The 20179-nt window shown below is 38.8% G+C and overlaps 1 protein-coding gene across 1 annotated transcript in view; it reads left to right on the forward strand.

Moving 5' to 3' along the window:
• The window catches only part of LOC140231790 (uncharacterized), a 176157-nt gene extending 156255 nt beyond the window's left edge, over positions 1 to 19902 (forward strand). Inside the window, exons 59-66 of the mRNA XM_072311946.1 lie at positions 3243 to 3380; positions 6381 to 6630; positions 9803 to 9894; positions 11953 to 12087; positions 12594 to 12762; positions 14033 to 14310; positions 15815 to 15960; positions 17760 to 19902. Of these exons, the coding sequence (XP_072168047.1) occupies positions 3243 to 3380; positions 6381 to 6630; positions 9803 to 9894; positions 11953 to 12087; positions 12594 to 12762; positions 14033 to 14310; positions 15815 to 15960; positions 17760 to 17945 (1394 nt within the window). The 3' untranslated portion in view covers positions 17946 to 19902. The remainder of the gene's footprint in view (positions 1 to 3242; positions 3381 to 6380; positions 6631 to 9802; positions 9895 to 11952; positions 12088 to 12593; positions 12763 to 14032; positions 14311 to 15814; positions 15961 to 17759) is intronic.
• The last annotated feature ends 277 nt before the right edge of the window (positions 19903 to 20179 follow it).

Here is a 20179-nt window from a genome sequence, read left to right on the forward strand (position 1 = left end):
CGTTGTATTGCAATCATGAACATGCAAAAGGTCCGCTATACAGGATAAGGAATAAACTTTGGACACTTTTGACATAGACGTATATTCCCTAATTTATCAAAGAGTGTGCAGCAGATCTTTCACTTAACAAAAGCAACCTAATATGTATAGAGGCGTCGATGGGGGGGGGGGGGGATGGTTCTCAAATAAAAGTGGGACAAACAAAAGCGAAAAATATAGCTACAAACGGCAGTTTTTTTGAGTGTAAAATTTTAAAATTTTAAAGCTCGCTCGCTCCGCTCGCTCGCATTTAACCGCTATGCCATTCTCCTGATGTTGCTGCCAGTGATTGACAGCAGGTGCACCCGGTGCGCCCCCTTAATTTCCAAAGCGAAAATATAGCTACAAACGACAGTTTTTAGGACTGGAAAATGTCAAAATTTTCAAGCTCACTCGCTTCGCTCGCTAGCATTTAATCAGTATGCCATTCTCCTGATGTTGCTGTCAGTAATTGCCGGCAGTTGCGCCCGGTGTGCCCCCTTAATTTCCAAAGCGAAAAAATATAGCTACAAACGACAGTTTTTAGGACTGGAAAATGTCAAAATTTTCAAGCTCACTCGCTTCGCTCGCTAACATTTAATCAGTATGCCATTCTCCTGATGTCGCTGGCAGTAATTGCCGGCAGTTGCGCCCGGTGTGCCCCCTTAATTTCCAAAGCGAAAAAATACAGCCACAAACGGCAGTCTTTGGACTGTAAAATGTCAAAATTTTCAAGCTCGCTCGCTCCGCTCGCTAGCATTTAATCAGTATGCCATTCTCCTGATGTTGCTGCCAGTAATTGCCGGCAGTTGCGCCCGGTGTGCCCCCTTAATTTCCAAAGCGAAAAAATACAGCCACAAACGGCAGTCTTTGGACTGTAAAATGTCAAAATTTTCAAGCTCGCTCGCATTTAATCGCTATGCCATTCTCCTGATGTTGCTGCCAGTGATTGTGAGCAGGTGCGCCCCCTGAATTTCCAAAGCGAAAAATATAGCTACAAACGGCAGTTTGGGGACTGTAAAATGTCAAATTTTTGAAGCTCGCTCGCATTTAATTATTATTCCATTCTCCTGATGTTGCTGCCAGTAATTGCCAGCAGTTTTCGCCCGGTGCGCCCCCTAAATTTCCAAAGCGAAAAATATAGTTACAAACGGCATTTTCTGGACTGTCAAAACGCGAATGTCAAAATTTTGAAGCTCGCTCGCTTCGCTCGCTCGCATTTAAGCATTATGCCATTCTCCTGATGTTGCTGCCAGTAATTGCCAACAGTTTTTGCCCGGTGCGCCCCCTTAATTTCCAAAGCGAAAAAATACAGCCACAAACGACAGTTTTTGGGACTGGAAAATGTCAAAATTTTCAAGCTCATTCGCTTCGCTCGGTCGCATTTAATCATTATGCCATTCTCCTGATGTTGTTGCCAGTAATTGCCAGCAGTTTTCGCCCGGTGCGCCCCCACCCCTTAATTTCCAAAGCGAAAAAAATACTAGTACAGCCACAAAGGACATGTGGGACTGTAAAGTGTCAAAATTTTCAAGCTCGCTCGCATTTAACTGCTATGCCATTCTCCTGATGTTGCTGCCAGTAATTGCCAGCAGTTGCGCCTGATGCGGCCCCCTTAATTTCCAAAGCGAAAAAGTATAGCTACAAACGGCAGTTTTTAGACTGTAAAATGTTAAAATTTTCATGCTCGCTCACATTCAATCGCTATGCCATTCTCCTGATGTTGCTGCCAGTGATTGACAGCAGTTGCGCCTGGTGTGCCCCCCCCCCCTTAATTTCCAAAGCGAAGAATATAGCTACAAACGGCAGTTTTTGGACTGAAAAATGTCAAGATTTTCAACGCAAAGAGATTTCACCGTAGGAGGGGGAAACCCCCCTACCATACCCTCCCCCTCGCTTGATTCGTTCCCTCACATAACCGCTCCTCCTAAGATCAAATCCTGTCTACGCCGATGATAGGCCCCATTATTTAGTAGGCCTTCACAGTGATGTCGCACAGCAAGAGCTGAAATACCACGATTTTGTCATTCAATAATATATTGTGAATATTTCATTTTCTTATTGTTTTTTCAAAGAAAAGAAAACAAAATTTTCACCACAAGTGAGCACCAGATCGCTGAATTTCAGGTCTGAAAATGCAAAATCTTCCTCGTGTGGGAGACGGATACCCCCCCCCCCCCCCCCATACACACCCTTCCCCCGTTCGGTCGTTCCGCTCCCTCTCACAGATATTTCAAAAAAAAAATGTTTTCATACTTTTAAGGTCTGATTTTCTGCCGAAAGTCGTCTGACAAGCAAAAAAAAAAAAAAAAGCAACAAGAACAAAAAGTCTTTATTTTGTTGCTGCCACTTTTCTCCCACTTTATATTTCATGCAAAAGAGTGGAGATCCGATCCCTGTAAAGTGTGTGTGTGTGTGTGGGGGGGGGGGGAGGGGGGCACGAAGCTTCTCCCCCCCCCCCCCCCCAAAAAAAAAAAAAAAAAAAAAAAAAAGGCTGCGCCGGTCCGGTTATGGGCTTGTAATCGTGGTGATGGTGACCATCTCCCCCCCCCCCCACTCCTCAGTATGGATTTACGCCGTTGCTTTCGTCACTGCATTTTTACGATGTTAACTTTGCTATTGATTAATATTTCTGTTAAACGGTGCGTATCCCCCCCCCCCCCCCAAAAAAAAAAAAAAAAAAAAAAAAAGGTTATCCAGCTTCAGAAGGCTTTCATATACATGTCAATTATAGAAAGCGCAATGTGGGTTATGAGGAAAGGGGAACTCCTCCTTTTCCATTGATACCTTATTTCGTTAACAAATGTAATGACTGAGCACATTAACTTAAAAGATGACGACAATTTTACACTTGTCCAAGTTTGAGGGTTATCTGTTCAAATTCAAGACATGGTATGTTCGCTGCGAGCTCTGTGTTGAATATGAATAAAGAAGAATGGATTGTCCGGGATAGCCTTTGACGGCGTGACAGGTTATCCAACAGGTGGCCATGACATGGACCATAAAAGTAAGGGAAAACCTTAAGCACTAACCTTCAGTCATGCAGGGTGACGTGTTCTTATTTGACTACTATCATTGACAGGTCTCATCCATTTCAGTGAGTTATTATTCAATGTTTCTACATGGTAACGCTGGAACTTGGAAAAAGTGAAGTTTGTTATTGTTGTTTCGATTTACTGACGTTTTCGTATAATCCTTGGACTTGTATTATTCACCTATTACAGATTGCCCCGGAAACTACTTCCAGTGTTTGTCATTCGGACGGTGCTTGCCAAGAAATCTTGTTTGTGATGGGACGTTTCACTGTCCAGATGACAGCGATGAACATGGATGTGATGATTCCACACCAGTTAACCAGACCAGTGAGTATGAATCCCCACTTACATTTCTTCCTCATTTTAATACATTATGGATTTTTTGCCTTGGGTAACTCGGGTAAACTTTTAACTGAATTAGAAAAGTCTATCCATAAAATTTTTAATTCCAATTTTATGCACACATCAATTGTTTGTATCGCAAACATTTTTATGATCAAATTCATGACCTACAGTTATTAAATTATTCATACCCCTGAGAAATTATTAGTTTTGAGCAGATTTCTTTCAAGTTTTGAGCATATTTCTTTCAAGTGAAGGATGGAGTGATGGTGATTGGGTGTTAAATTTTTACTCTTATTCGTCCTCTCGTCCTCTTTAAATTGACATTAATTCCAGTTTTACCTCATTTGCATGACAATAGAAGTATTGAGATATAACACCCAATCACTGTCACTCCATCCTTTACTAGTAAGAAATCTGCTCAAAACTAAAAATTTCCCAGGGGTATGAATAATTGTATCCCCCGAACAGAGTTCGGAGGATACTATGGATTTGGCCTCGTCGCGCCGCGTCCGCGTCCGCCGCCGCCGCCGCCGCCGCAGAGATTTCCTTTTGAGCGCTCTACCAACTGCATTTCTTTCCGATCATCTTCAAAGTTGGCTTGAAGGTGTATTATGGTTAGACGAAGACGCCTATTGTTTTTGGTGATGGCGCCCTCGCTGGTTCCGTCTTTATACATGAAAAGGTAAATCCAATAGGGTCTGCTTGTGAGCGCTCTACTGGCTGCAGTTCTTCTTCGATCATCTTCTAACTTGGCATGAAGGTGTATTATGGTTAGACGAAGACGCCTATTGTTTTTGGTGATGGCGCCCTCGCTGGTTCCGTCTTTATACATGAAAAGGTAAATCCAACAGGGTCTGCATGTGAGCGCTCTACTGGCTTCAGTTCTTCTTCGATCATCTTCATACTTGGCATGAAGGTGTAGTATGGTTAGACAAAGACGCCTATTGTTTTTGGTGATGGCGCCCTCGCTTGTTCCGTCTTTATACATGAAAAGGTAAATCCAATAGCGTCTGCTTGTGAGCGCTCTACTGGCTGCAGTTCTTCTTCGATCATCTTCATACTTGGCGTGAAGGTGTATTATGGTTAGTCGAAGACGCATATTGTTTTTGGTGATGGCGCCCTCGCTGGTTCCGTCTTTATACATGAAAAGGTAAATCCAATAGGGTCTGCATGTGAGCGCTCTACTGGCTGCAGATCTTCTTCGATCATTTTGAAATTTTGACATGAAGGTGTATTATGGTAAGATGAAGAGGACAATTGTTTTTGGTGATGGCGCCCTCGCTTGTTCCGTCTTTATACATGAAAAGGTAAATTCAATAGGGTCTGCTTGTGAGCGCTCTACTGGCTGCAGTTCTTCGATCACCTTCAAACTTGGCATGAAGGTGTATTATGATAAGACAAAGACGCCTTTTGTTTTTGGTGATGGCGCCCTCGCTTGTTCCGTCTTTATACATGCAAAGGTAAATCCGATAGCGTCTGCTTGTGAGCGCTCTACTGTTCAGTTCTTCGATCATCTTCAAATTTGGCATGAAGGTGTATTATGGTTAGACAAAGACGCCTATTGTTTTTGGTGATGGCGCCCTCGCTTGTTCCGTCTTTATACATGAAAAGGTAAATCCAATAGCGTCTGCTTGTGAGCGCTCTACTGGCTGCAGTTCTTCTTTGATCATCTTCATACTTGGCATCAAGGTGTACTATGGTTAGACGAAGACACATATTGTTTTGGTGATGGCGCCCTCGCTGGTTCCGTCTTTATACATGAAAAGGTAAATCCAATAGGGTCTGCTTGTGAGCGCTCTACTGGCTGCAGTTCTTCTTCGATCATTTTCAAATTTTGACATGAAGGTGTATTATGGTAAGATGAAGAGGACTATTGTTTTTGGTGATGGCGCCCTCGCTTGTTCCGTCTTTATACATGAAAAGGTAAATTCAATAGGGTCTGTTTGTGAGCGCTCTACTGGCTGCAGTTCTTCGATCATCTTCAAACTTGGCATGAAGGTGTATTATGATAAGACAAAGATGCCTATGGTTTTTGGTGATGGCGCCCTCGCTTGTTCCGTCTTTATACATGAAAAGGTAAATCCAATAGGGTCTGCTTGTGAGCGCTCTACTGGCTGCAGTTCTTCTTCGCTCATCTTCAAATTTGGCATGAAGGTGTATTATGATAAGACAAAGATGCCTATGGTTTTTGGTGATGGCGCCCTTGCTTGTTCCGTCTTTATACATGAAAAGGTAAATCCAATAGGGTATGCTTCTTGATGCTGTGGGTTCGGGGGATACATGTGCTCGGCTGCGCGACCCGCCGAGCACTAAATTTCTAGTTTTGTTGTTAACTGTACATGATTTCCCTGTACGACAGCGTATACATAAGCATGATGATAATGATATTTTGAGAATATTGACTGAAATCTCAATCAAAAATATCTTTTGCATTTGGCTTTTAACAGAACGCTGTCTGCTAGCAAAATTTTGCCATTCACCGCGCCTAAGACGTGGAATTCATAGGACACAATTTTAAAAGCAACATCTAGTTTGATTAACTTCAAGAGACACAGGAATAAATTATTACAAATAATATATTCTGTTTAGAATTATCAACCCCTTGGCTTCATGATCCTCTCCTTTTTCCATTTCTCCTTTCCTTTCTCATCTCGATCGACTTTTCTTACCTTGTAGTTGTTGTTGTTGTTTCATAGAAAGAAAGAAGAGAGAGGAAAATGGGGCCCTACCTTGTAGTTCTTCTCTTTCTCACAATAACTTTTCTGGGGTATAAGTAATATAAGCTGTGCTTTTGATTTATAGGCTCTCCCAGTTTGCTTCTTAAGACTACAGTATATCTGCAATTTGCTGTAAAGTATGCGTTAATAGAATATATGTTTCAATTATGTTTGTATTTCAAAAAAAAAAACAACAACACTATATGCGACTTTTTTCCTAGACTTTACATTTTAATCATACGAACGTTTCACCTGTCATTATTAGTGATCTACATCAACTTAACCGCTGGAGAAAGAACGGTGCTGCAGTCACCAAATTATCCAGAGGACTACCAAAACAATACGGACATCATCTGGGTGATCAGTATTCCAGATAGTTATTCCGTCCTCGTCCATTTTGTCCAATTCCATACGGAAGAAGGTTACGACCTTCTATTGATCGGGACTGGGGATTCACCAAGCGATGAAAATGAGTTCGTTCGCTTCCATGGTTTGGACGGAGCCAGTGATCTCAGGTTTGTATTCTGAAAACCAAAATAACAAATTCCTGATACCTAAAAAAATAAAAAAAAAAACCAAAGAAACAAAGGACGCGCCTCATTTATTGAGAGGTCAATGAGCACATTATTAAAGATAATAAAAAGTTTTGGTACCTCAAAAGTGTCCTTGAATTTCCTTGTCTTAGTTTGTGTTTCAGGTTAAAGTACCTTTCATATAACTAACACTGTGAGACTTACTCGCCCCAAAGTGCTCTCATGTCTTAGTAATCATGCAATTAACTGCGATCAGCAGCCCCATGCGCATTTATTTAGCGACCAGCAGCCCCATACGCATAGCGTAATCGGGCTTCGCATTGTAGCATTCAGGATCATGACAGATTTAGTATCGCAGGGTAAATGTCAACTTAAAATCCCATAAATTCGTCAATTTGAAGACTTACCAATTAAGTTGAAGTATTGAAAACAGGCTTCGGGCAACGTTTGGTTCTGTCTATAGTCCCTTTCTGTTCGAATTGATGACTGAATGTGACTCGGTCGACAGAACCTTAGGAGAGCTACACAGTACACTGAATACTACAGCCACTGCATGCGAACACATCACATGCACACAGATTTCAAATCCATGAACGGATACGATGTTTGTGTGCGCATGCGCTGGCCATGGTATCCAGTGTATGTAGCTCTCCCAAGGTCCTCTCGACCGAGTTGAGTTGAGTTGAGTTGAGTTTATTTTATTTCACCACGGGTCACTCACTTCAGCCAATGGCTGTTCTTCTGTGAGTCCGTGAAGTAAAAAAATCATACAATTACAAAATACAACATTTTATACATAGTATAGGAAACTTAAAAAAAAAAAATTAAAATTAAATACAAAAATCAAACAAACAGACACTCAAAAACAAATCATAGGAAATCATGCATACTACATAAAGAAAATGAGAATTAAGATATTGAAAAAAAAAACAACAAAGGAAAACGATTAATGCACAGTGTTACAGTTCAATGCAAACAATTACTACGTATATAATTTATCCACCTTATGTTTAAATGTAAGAAAAGATACACTTTGCTTTACATCATCTGATAAATTATTCCATAATTTAGCGCCTCGATATGTTACACTACGTTTCTTAAAATTAGTTCTTGGGTGTGGTACATCTAGTTTCAATATTCCTTTTCTCAGTATATAAGTAGTCGGCTTAAATGGAAATAAATTACATACAATTTGTGGCATAATCCTATTTACAATTTTATACATCACATACAATAACTGTTTATCACTTCTTTCAATAAATGTATCTATCTTTAACTTTGCATTTGTTTGTATCAAATCAAATAATGCTTCACTCGAAAATCTCCATTTTACATTCATAGAAACTCTCAATGCTCTATTTAATAATTTCTGAATTTTATCAATACGTATTTTCCCCGCGTTTCCCCAGATTACACTACAGTAATCAATCCTACTTTGAATAATAGTTTTATAGAAAATCAATGCCATTTGCTCTGTTATATAAGGTCGAATTCTTTTCAACAAATATAAAAGGGTTTGTAATTTTTTATACAATGAATCGATGTGATTTGTCCACTCTAAATATTGATCAATTTTCACACCCAGATATTTACAATTTGAAACACGAGTAATAACATTGTCCTTTATCTTAATACATGGTGGCTCCACTGAGTTGAGTTTCTTTCTTGACCCAATTAAAAGAAATTCACACTTTGTAACATTAAGAGCGAGCTTATTTCTGGTTAACCATCTATGTATTCTCACCAATTCTTCATTTAAAACGCCCGTCAATCTCTTCACATCACTACACGAGTAGTGCAGGCAGGTGTCATCTGCATATAATGAAACCTTGCCTTTCTTTACAGATAAAGGCAAATCGTTTATGTATAGAACAAAAAGTAAAGGGCCCAGATTTGACCCCTGTGGTATTCCACATGTGATTGTCCGTGGACTAGATTGTACACCGTTGATGATAGTGCATTGTGTGCGACTGGTAAGATAACTTCGGAACCATTCAACAACAACATCACTGATACCATACATGCGTAATTTCTTTAAGAGGATACCATGGTCTACTGTATCAAAAGCCTTCTTTAAATCCAAGGTTACTATCCCAACAAAGTTGCCTTTGTCCATATTGTCAAGCCAGTCTTCAGTGGTGGTAAGCAAGGCAGTCATGGTGGAATTGTTTGGCCTAAAGCCTGACTGGTGCTCACTAAGCAAATCATTCGTTTGCAGATATCCGTAGAGTTGATCAAATACTAACTTTTCTATAATTTTTGTGATAATCGATAATATTGATATAGGTCGGTAGTTACTCATATTAGTTTTCTCACCACCCTTGTGGACTGGCGTAATACGCGATCGTTTCCACGTCACATTCAGTCATCAATTCGAACAGAAAGGGACTATTGGCAGAACCAAACGATGTTCGAAGCCTGTTTTCAATACTTCATCTTAATTGGTAAGTCTTCAAATCAAAGAAATTTTTGGATTTTAAGTTGACATTTACCCGCGATACTAATTCTGTCATGATCCTAAATGCTACAATGCGAAGCCCCATTACGCTATGCGTATGGGGCTGCTGGTCGCAGTTAGCTATGCGTACAATGGGCTGCACGCTGCTGGTTGCAGTCAGTGGTTTCGTACAATATTTATCGACGCTGTACAGCGTCGGCTCTGGTACGAAACCATTATTGCATGATTACTAAGACATGAGAGCACTGTGGGGCGAGAAATTCTCACAGACAACGTACTTTAACCTGAAACACAAACCAAGACAAGGAAATTCAGGGAAGCTTTTGAGGTACCAAAACTTTTTATTATCTTTAAGTTTACAAAATGACTTTCGTTGCTGATGTAGAGCCACATGCGTGTTTTTGTTTGTTTGTTTTGTCTTTTTTATCAAAGGAACCCGAGAAGACAAACACTCAGTGATATTATTTCAATACCAAACATATACCCGCACTCGCAGAAAGGGAATTATTCTGTAATTTGCAAACGAGCGGCCATAGTACTGCAGAGAAGAAGATGTCTTTATTCGTGACTGATACATGTATGTGTTTCGCATTTTCGAGTGTGTGTGTGTGTGTGTGTGTTTCAAGTTAATGCATTTTTCTAGTGCTAAACATATTGCAATCATGTTCTTGACTGAATCTTCTCTACCCTTTAAAGAGTCCTAACACCGGCGATTTGGATACGTTTCATCAGTGATTCCATAATATCGGAGCAAGGATTCCATTTGGAACTGCTGGCAGATACAGTTGGTATGATTAGACATGTTTAATGAATTATGTGCCTACATTTCCTAATTCGGGAAAAATGTGCTGATTTCTTTTGTTTTCGTTCTGCGTTTAGCATTTAAGTACTGATCACCATGTACTTCATATGGTGCATATTTAATGGTTGTGGTTATTTAGGCGACTTATCGCAAGATCTTGTCTTTAGAATAACATTGATTCAAACATTGAGAGTATTCTAGCGGGGTTCATTACGTAAACGCTGAGTAAAGATGTAAAGCCTAGTCTTCGATGGTGCTCGCGACAAACGTCGAAACTGGTTTTCCCGAGCACTCATTGTCAGGACCCTTCTACATACTCTCATCAAGGGGCATTTTTATGAATAATCTTTTCTAACAAATTTAAACAAAGAAATAGAAAAAATAGAATTAAGTTGTTATTAAAGAATCGGCCAAGATTTTCCTACATTTTACTCCGCTTGTTGTAATGGGTGAATGTTATTAGTGTTTCAAAAAGTACAACTTTCTACTCCAAAAAGAGAAAATTGTAAAGGCCTGAATAATATTTGCTTTAATGTGTTTTATCGGACATGATAATTCACACTGCTAAAAGCAAAACGGGTTACAGGAAGATGAGAACACGAGTTCTACGATTCTTGAATATTTTCTATATGTTAAAACTTACAGGGAATCATCAGGGTGTGCTATAAAACGGATATGCCTGTCATTTTTACTCTGCTGTATATAACAGCTTTTCAATCATTTTCATCTTGTGTCTATGGAATGGTGTAATAAACATGGAGATTGTTGCGATAATCTACAAGAGGTATGGTTATACAAATCAACTGATTCAAAAATTTCCCTTTCTTCTCGGAGAACGAACATTTGAGAGGAAAAAAAATGAATTTAACACCTTTTTTATGCCTCCGCCACGAAGTGGTGCCGGAGGCATTATGTTTTCGGGTTGTCCGTCCGTCCGTCCGTCCGGCCGGCCGGCCGGTCGTCCGTAATGAATTATGTGGGCAAGGTTCCTATCAAAACCTTTTGAGGTATCCTAATGAAACTTGGCATGTATGTGTATTAGGGGGTGAAGTTGTGCCTATCAACTCTTGGGTGCACATGCCCAAGGGCAAAGGTCAAAAGGTCAAGGTCAAATACATAAAATTTCACGATTTCCATCATATCTATGCAATGCCGGAAGATATTTTCTTGAAACTTAGTGTATACATGTATTACCCAATTAAGATTCTCTTGTGAAAGTTTGGGTCATGAGGTCAAAGGTCAAAAAGTCAAGTAAAAATATCAAAACTTCACCTTTTTTCTCTGTACCTTGGAAATTGTTCAAGGTCTCTTCACGGAACATAGTATAAATACATGTACTGATTGGCAGTGATTATCTAGAGGATTTAGGGTTCATGGGTTCAAAGGTCAGGGGTCAAAGGTCAAGGGCAACACTTCAAAATTTTACTAAATATTTCCCTCATGTTTATGCAATGCCAGCAGGATTTTTTTTTTCACTAGGTGTATGCACGTTTAACCTAATAGAGATTCTCTGGAAAGTTTCTTTTTTCTTTTGTTTTTGCCTCAAAGGTCAAAAGATCAAGTGAAAGTGCTGAACTAAATTTTTCCTTCATATCTTGGAAGTGGTTCAAGTAATCTTGAAACGTACTGCATATTTATGCATCTTCTGCCTCACAGTGATTATCTTATGAATTTTAGGGTCAAAGGCCAGATGAAAATGGTAACAATTTACTATTCAATACAGAAATTGCACTTTTTCTTCATACCTTGAAAATTGCTCAATGCATAAACGTATGAATGGGTCAAAGTCAAGTTAAAGTAATTAAATCCCAAATGCATGCTCTCCTATTCATCGAATTAAACCTAGGTCAAGGAAGGTGAGCATTCAACACATTTGTGACAAGCTTGTCATTTTAACATTTTGCCAATTTTGTGAAAATGTAATCACACATTGTCCACGTGTACTATTTAGACCTATTGGGAGAATCATGCATTATGGCGGAGGCATACCAGTCGCCGTAGCGACATTTCTAGTTTATACTTTTGTATAAATTGTGTTTCAAAGGGTGTGGAGACAACATGACCAGATGTCAGAACACGTCTTTGTGTATTCCCGAACATGCATTCTGCGACGGTGTCAACGACTGCTTAGACTTTTTCGATGAAGATGGTTGTACGCTTCCGAATGTGTCTTATCCAGGTGAGAACTGTTAGGATGTAATCAATGCCTCTAAACGTATTCTCTTGATTCTACGGACCAGCTTAAGTTTGTCTTGTACATTGAGGGAATTATTTCATGACCATGAGCTTTGCTTTACCAAATTTTGCAATACTGTATTACAACTTTATTTTTATCAATGTTTGATAACAATTATGCAATTGGGGTGATGATGCGAACAGAATGAGCAAATGCGACCTCTGTAGTACTGATATATTGGCATTTGTGGAGGAAATACTCGTATACCTTGACATTTATTAATATTGAGTGACATGATACTGCGTTGATGCAATAATTTATCATGATGCCACTGCAATGAGCTGCATTTTAGTGTACAATTATACATGTGCATCTAGGCATAACGTTGAAATGGCAGCAGCGAATAAGAGAGTATCCAAATGTCGAAGATGACATGATCACCGTAAACGATTCTGGTTGAAAATTGTATAATTCAATATATATAAATTTGAGTATTCTATTCGATCTAGGCTGCGGGCAAAGACCAGCGCTTCAAGTCCATCGCGTCACTCACGGAGAGGATGTTGTCGTAGTTGGCGAGTTTCCGTGGCACGTTGCACTTTACGCCTACACAGATAGCTTCATCTGCGGTGGAAGTGTTATAGCTCCAGACTGGGTCCTCACAGCGGCTCATTGCGTGTAAGCAGAAATGTGCAAACTGCTCCTGTATATTATGAGACAAAGGTGTAAAAGATGAGAATTTTGTAGATTGTGTAGTCAGAGTAAAGGTATTCTGATATCAGGTGATAGCAACAATATCCCTTCTGTTCTGGTGTTTACATAGGAACTGGTTCGAATCCGGAGGTCATATTCAATTCAGGGGCGGATCCAGATATTCTGTAAAGGGGGGGGGGGGGGGAGGGGCGCAACTTATATTTCTCGTGCACTTCTGGGTTTCATTTCATTTTTTCTTTTTATTTCTTTTGTTTTTAACGATAAATAAGGGGGGCGTGCGCCTCTTGCACCCCCTCTGGATCCGCCACTGCAATTGAAGGGGAAGAATATAGGACCTTCGAATCTATGCCAAGTAATAAAACATACAATCATAATAGTCTTTTTATTTGTTTGTGTAGGGAATATGGTTGAAGTAAAACATTATGTGAATATTCATTCTAAATGATGTTAAATAATATGTTTAAATATTGTTATTAACGGCCTGGACGATGGTTAAGAAAATGCTTTGGGTTTTCTGTGTATTCTACCAATAAAAAAATACATTTTGGCTTTCTTGGCTTCGTTTGTATATCTTACTTCTAGCTGTTATCATTGTATGATTTATGATTGAATAAAGCGTTTTTACAAGACATGGACCAGCTGGGGGGGGGGGGGGAGCCATTGGCTGAAGCATGTCCCGTACGAACATAAAATAAACTGAACTGAACTGAAGATTCAGCGGTGTGTACATCTTGCCTCGCTAATCGTGTCTGAGCACTGACATTTACATCATTGGACTCTTTCAAGAGGAGAAATTGGTAGAGTTTCCTTGCCTCTATACCTCCCTCAGACTATTCTAGATTGCTCTGGCTCCTCTCCCCCTCCTGGTCATTTGGCTTGCTTCTGTGATTTTAATTGTCATTGTTATTCTTACTATTCTTCGTTCCCTAACTCCCTCTACAGCGACAGCTCATTTAGATTGGTGTCCGCCAACCGGTCGCCGAACAGACTGATTTTTGCTGGTTGTGACCATAGCCTAGCAGGGTTAAAACGCATACGTTTTCCTTGTTACTCGCACATGCCTTCAGAGTAGAATCAGACGTTTAGGTTTTACAGACTTTGTTTTAAATTTGTCATAATGTTCATGTAAACTCCAGCCACCCCCCCCCCCCCCAAAAAAAAAAGGAAATAAAATCCACTTCTCGTAAAAACACCAACATCTCGTCAACCTTTTCTTAACTTTTCTCTCTTTCAGTGAAATAGATGACAACTTCGCGGTGAAAGCTGGCAGTTTGTCGTACGAATACGAGGATTCCACTGACTCTGCACAGCACCGCGATGTCTCGGAAGTGTTCATGCATCCAAACTACAACACACTAACCCTCATCAATGATGTAGCCCTGCTCAAACTGGCGTCACCCCTAAACTTTACCGATGCCGTGCAGCCTGTCTGCCTGCCTCAGGCCCGCGAACTCCCTGACGTTGGGAGTTACGTCACTTTTACTGGCTGGGGTAGTTATTTCTATCGCGGAGGTGAGATAATATTTTTCTTAAACTGTATGAAAATATTGGCTGTATAGAGTGTGTATGTTTTATGTTTAGTGTAAGATGTGACCGTGCACCACAAAACCTACAAAAAGTCGTGCGCACTGATTTTGTTTGAGGTGAAATGGGTCAACCCATAATCTGGAGTTTTTCATATTTTCTGAAAGAGCAAGTCTTCTTCGACATTATGCTGAAGTTTAGGATCATGAAACAGACAGGAAATTGTGTTTTTAGCCGTTTTTCTTTCGTAGAATAGTGTAATAAGGCGTGTCTCATAGAGTCCTCATCTCATTTCTTAAAAATCTTGTGCATACTCTTCACTTTCAACTCTAAGAACTTTAGAAAGAATTATGCTTATACTGCTTTGAAAATTGGCACTAATAATAGACATATCGCGCTAATAAAGCATGATCAATATCTGTTTGATCTGATAATCCCTTCATTGTTGTTGCTGTGATAGTTTACATCCTATTTTTGTCCTATTCGTAGCACGACTAGCACAGTTTGGTAAAGATTAAGCGTTTGAATAGACACTGTACTTCAGAGCCTCTTTTCTCAGTTCAGGTGTTACAGGTCTCCGTTAGGGTTTGACAAAGCCCTTACCACGTCCTGATGAAGTCCTGTAAAAGGGTCGAAATCTTCGCAGCAATAAAAACAAACAAACAAACAAACAAACAAAGTGAACCACTGCTACGTCTACTAGTACCCTTCGTCCTTCGTCATGACTATAGCTGCAATGCAGTACCCACCAAATACGTGGCCAATTTCATGCTTTATCTATTTTTATCTATCTTTCTATGTATCAATCCATCTATCTATCTATCTATCTTTCTATCTGTCTGTTGGGGGTTTCCTTTTGGGGGGCAACGCATCTGTTGAATGAAATGCAAGTTTTATTTCGAGGGTGAGAGTTGGGGGGGGGGAGGTTGAAGAACAGAATTGAAAAAAAAAACAGAAATAAGCTGTTATAGGCTTGCTAGAGGCTACATAAAATGAATCTCGAACATTAGAAAGATTTGAATATGATTTATGTTTGTCATGTCATGTCACACTAGTAACGTCATGCTATCACTATTTCTTTGCCAGAAATTTAAATATCGATTTTATCATTTTCTTATTTACTGACTTTTCTTCTAAGTTTAAGACGGAATAGATTTAATACCGAGGGGTATGATGTTCCATACTAACATTTTCTTTTTTTTTTTACATAATGTAATGTAATGACTTCCTAAAATATGAGAGGGCATGGATGGGATTGTGGGATGGGGCAAAGCGAGAGGATATTATAAGAGATGAACTTTGTGAAGAACACTTGTCACTGCTTCTCCCGTGCGTTTACTGCGTATATACATCCTCGCGCAGCCACGATGCACGCTAGAAGTGTATGTCATATATTCAAAATAATGCTCTCTGAATCTACTTTGAATGTTTCACCCTTGATTGGGATTCACATTTATTGCTGGTTTACGTCTTTTTTTCTCGTTCCTTGCAGGGCCACTACCGAATCTACTCCAAAAGGCCAGGGCACCTGTGATTCCCAATGCATTTTGTCAGCAGTTACTGTATTCAGACCTACTGCAAGTCAGCCCGTCTATGTTTTGCCTTTTGCAGCCTACTGGATACCAGTCGTCATGTACTGTAAGTGTTTTTCTTTTTTTTTTTTGTTAGCACAGTTTACCGACTTGTTCAGATTTTTTCATTTAAAATCTACAATCCTGTTACATGGATAGCATCTGCTTTAAAAACAATAACTACTACAGGACCTAAATTTTGGAATGACTTGGATAGAGAAATAATCCAATCCCAGTCTCTTAATTTATTAAAGCATAAACTTAAACTAGTTTTTCTGAATTCATACTTATAGCTATTCTTTAATCATCCTCGATATTCTCTGTTCATACTTCGTATTTCTGTCATTATCGATTATGTAACACGTTCCTCGCTCGCGATTTCTTATTATTTCCTGGACCTTCTTTGTGCATATTTTGTATTTTTGCTATTGTACACTGTATCTGGTTTGTAACCCCGCTCGGGTGATCACGCAACTCTCCAGAAGTTTTGTGCCGCGAACATTGTTTTCTTTGCCTTTTTTTTTTTTTTTTGGTCTTTCTTTTAATTCTTCGACGTTTATATTCCCCCAATTAACAAATTGCCATTCCTTTCAATAGTACATATTAAGTAAGAATTAATCTCACCTCAGCATCTGGGAATCTACACCCTACAAGCAATTCTTCTATGTAGATTCCTCATATTTCACATGGTAAATTGTCTTAAATGCTATACTTGACAATTCATCCATGCTTTTGTATTTTTATGTTTATGGTTTATTTATTTGTTGAAATGTGGAATATGGAACAATAAAAAAAAATCCCTCAGCAGTAATAGAATATGCTTTGCACATAATGAGTCCAGTCTTCTCTACTCGTTTCCAATGCAGAGCCTGCACTCTTTTTCACACGAATATTCGAATTGCCAAGTGATGATGTTAATGTATTGGCAAAGAGAATCATGTTATATCTCTGTTTTTGTTTAAAATGTGTCAATTATTTATCTTTACAAAAATCCCAAGGGGGGGGGGGGGCGGGCTCCATTTGCGGCAAATTCGAAAGAAAGCCTTTAAGTTTGATAAAGTAACATGGCAGATCTGCATAATGCTCTCATGCTGGGCCCTGGCTATTTCTCGTCGCTTGGTTCCAACTTCAATTACGACCCTCTGGTAGTTTTGCTTGAAAGTACTAGCAGCGGAAGGCCTTCTCAGAAATGCTACGTAACCGGGGCATTGCCATCATCTCACTTGACAGATGGCAGATCGGCTGTTGGACCCCAATCGCAGAAGGAGCATGGCAATGTCTATTTGAACTAAAGAAATTGCACTTCCGCTATAACGTCCACTGTTATAACGAAATTCTCGTTACAACGAAATCCAAATTCAGGTTCTGAAACTACCATCTATATATCTGGAAACACTACACTGTTCGATTAAAACAAAATTTCATTAGGAAATAGTTATAACGGGAGTACACTGTCTTCGTAAAAGCGTCCCTTGATTTGGAAATGCAAATACAGTTTATTGCCAGAAAATGCGCATTTATGTGTCTGTGTATGTGCTCTATTCTGGGGCTCGTTTCATAAAACTTGTCATCAGTGACAACTGCCACATTTCTATGAAAATTTGCTGTCAGCCCATCAGATGCAAGGATTTCAATAGCTTGTCACAAAACAGGAAATGAGAAATACACGGGATATAACAGCAGATTAGTTTCCGAGTTAACATAATAATAGGAGGATTTAAGATGACTGTGTTGTTTGATATGTCCTTTTTCCTTTTGTCTGTGAAGGGATTTTTGTTTTCAAAATCGGATATCCTGTACATTGTTTGACCGTCAGTGAAGATTGAGAGGCGTTGGCTTAACCTTAGAGTATTTTCATCTTTTTAGGGTGACAGCGGCGGACCAAACGTTCAAGAGACAGATGGCCGTTGGACTCTGTACGGTGTTACAAGCTGGGGCGGCACGTGCGGTGAAACGTACTTTCCGTCGGGTAAAATGCGCGTATCCCGTTACTTGGACTTCGTCCAAAGAATCATGCAAGAAAACCAGCCTCGCGAAAACGCAGAAACTTAGGGTGTTCAAACATGCTTATTTCAAAGAAATAGAATACATGTGAGATTTATCATCGATGGTTCATCGATTAAACATAATAAAGTTAGTGTGGATCAATACCGACAATACTTTTGTGAACAACTTCCAAGGGCGAAAGAATTCCTTCAGTAATCTAATATATTAAGGTATGACGAGTGGACGTATCGCATTACTGTTGACAAAGAACACTATCATTTCTAGTAGATGCGAAACCGATGTTTCCAATATCTCCACTTTCCGTAATTCAAAACGGTTTTAGTTGCATTCCGAACATAAGCAATTTGTTGTTCGTTCATAATAAGGTGATATTTAAAAAAGGATTTATGATTTGTGTCTGTGAGCAGAATGTAGCCTATTCATTTATTAGGTATGAATAGTTACGTGTCCCTTCTTTTTCTGTAATGATTATTTATACACAGCTTATAGTTGTATAAATGGAAATACGGCTCCCACCTTATGGAATAAAACTTACCTTCAGCCATAGAAAATTGTTCTTCATCAGACTCCTTTAAAAGCAGTCTAAAAACTCACCTGTTTAAGGCCTCTATTTGATTACTCGTTACATGTATTTGATATTTGTATGTCCTTTATGTTCTTCACTTTCTCTTCCTTCCGCGCCTAGAGCACTCTGCAGAGTGGATTTGGTGCTATATAAATCATATCAACTATTATTTATTATTATAAGAACGAACATCTATAGTTACTTAGAAACGCATACCTGGCAATGGCAACGTTTCACTTTGGTGTGATTAAGTTTCAACCTGTAAAGAACAAGGGTCGTTGTCTGAACGCAAATTGCAGCCAGATGTCTGGAGATACTGACCTTTTTTTTTTCAGTCTTATCATGTAATGGATAAGCTTACATCCCGCAGTCATTGGTACTGCAAAATTGTGACATAAGTTTTGAAGTTCAAAGTGCTTTTTTATGCTTTAGACATGTTAGAACGTCAAAGTGTTGCAAACACAAATGCTGGAATTCGGAAAGGCAAATTAATCTTTTTCCGTTAATTTTGCAAATTCCGATTGCTTTAATGTTCATGACACTTGGCTTCGTACTTGCTTAACAAACATCAAAAATATAAACCTGCGCTGACGGGTGCATGTGCTAGATAGGTTAGGCTGTTCCATTTTTGTTAAAGCCTATCTAGGCTAAGTTTATTTGAATTTAAATCTTATTTCCGCAGAACCAGTGTTGCTTTCTTAATTTATGCTGTCTTAGCCCTTTTTTTGTGGTGTGGTTAGATTGTCTGATCTGTATTCTTGTTTATCAGGCAGCATACTTTTGTACGACTGTCATTTCCAGATATGACTGTCAGAAAAGTCTACATAAATCAAATAGAATGTAATATCATATAATAGGATTATCATATTCATGCATTGTGTAATCTGTATTCTTGTTATCACGTAGCATACGTTTGTAACGATTTCAATATTTGAGATGAATGCGAGAAGAATATATATAAATTAATGAAATGTATCTTATAAAAGGGTTAACAAAATCATCATAACGACATTCACAAATATATATTTATAAAATCATCATAATCTTATACATTCATAAACTTTATAAACATGAAATCATATTTACTCAGAAAATTTGTAACTGTTGCTATTTACTCATACATGTACTTTATTTATATGCATATCAACTTGATGTTTTATTTCTGTCTTATCTTTCGGCAGATGTCTTTCCCACGAGTGTCTTAATTGTGTAATAATGTTTGAACAAATTCCAGTTTTTAGTTTATGCCTGGCCCATATCTGGTAAAATATTGCAAAGAAACTCAGACCTAGATATTTACACCTTACCTTCCATCATTGTGTTTCCCCTACTGAATTCAATGTAAGATGTGTCATATGATGACGGTATGCATATAAACATCGTGGTCCTAGCTATGTTTACTAACATTTGATGATTTTTGCATATTAAATATTATATACTAACAATGCAATGTTTCGTGATTTATTCATTTCTTTTAATCATTCTTTAGTCTCATTATACGATATTAGTAGGGTAGCATTTTCTTTTTTTGCTAAGTGATCTGTATACAAAGGGGCTGAGCTCGCACCGTATAAAGGTAAAAACTGTCATGAACAAGCAAAACAAAACATGTACAATGAAATAACATAGGACCATTCTAATTTCTATAACAAAATACAAAACATACCACAAAAAGAAGACCCACAAAATTATAGGAAAAATCACAGAAGAATTA

The sequence above is a fragment of the Diadema setosum genome, chromosome 8, assembly GCF_964275005.1.
Source record: "Diadema setosum chromosome 8, eeDiaSeto1, whole genome shotgun sequence".
Lineage (NCBI taxonomy): Eukaryota > Metazoa > Echinodermata > Echinoidea > Diadematoida > Diadematidae > Diadema > Diadema setosum.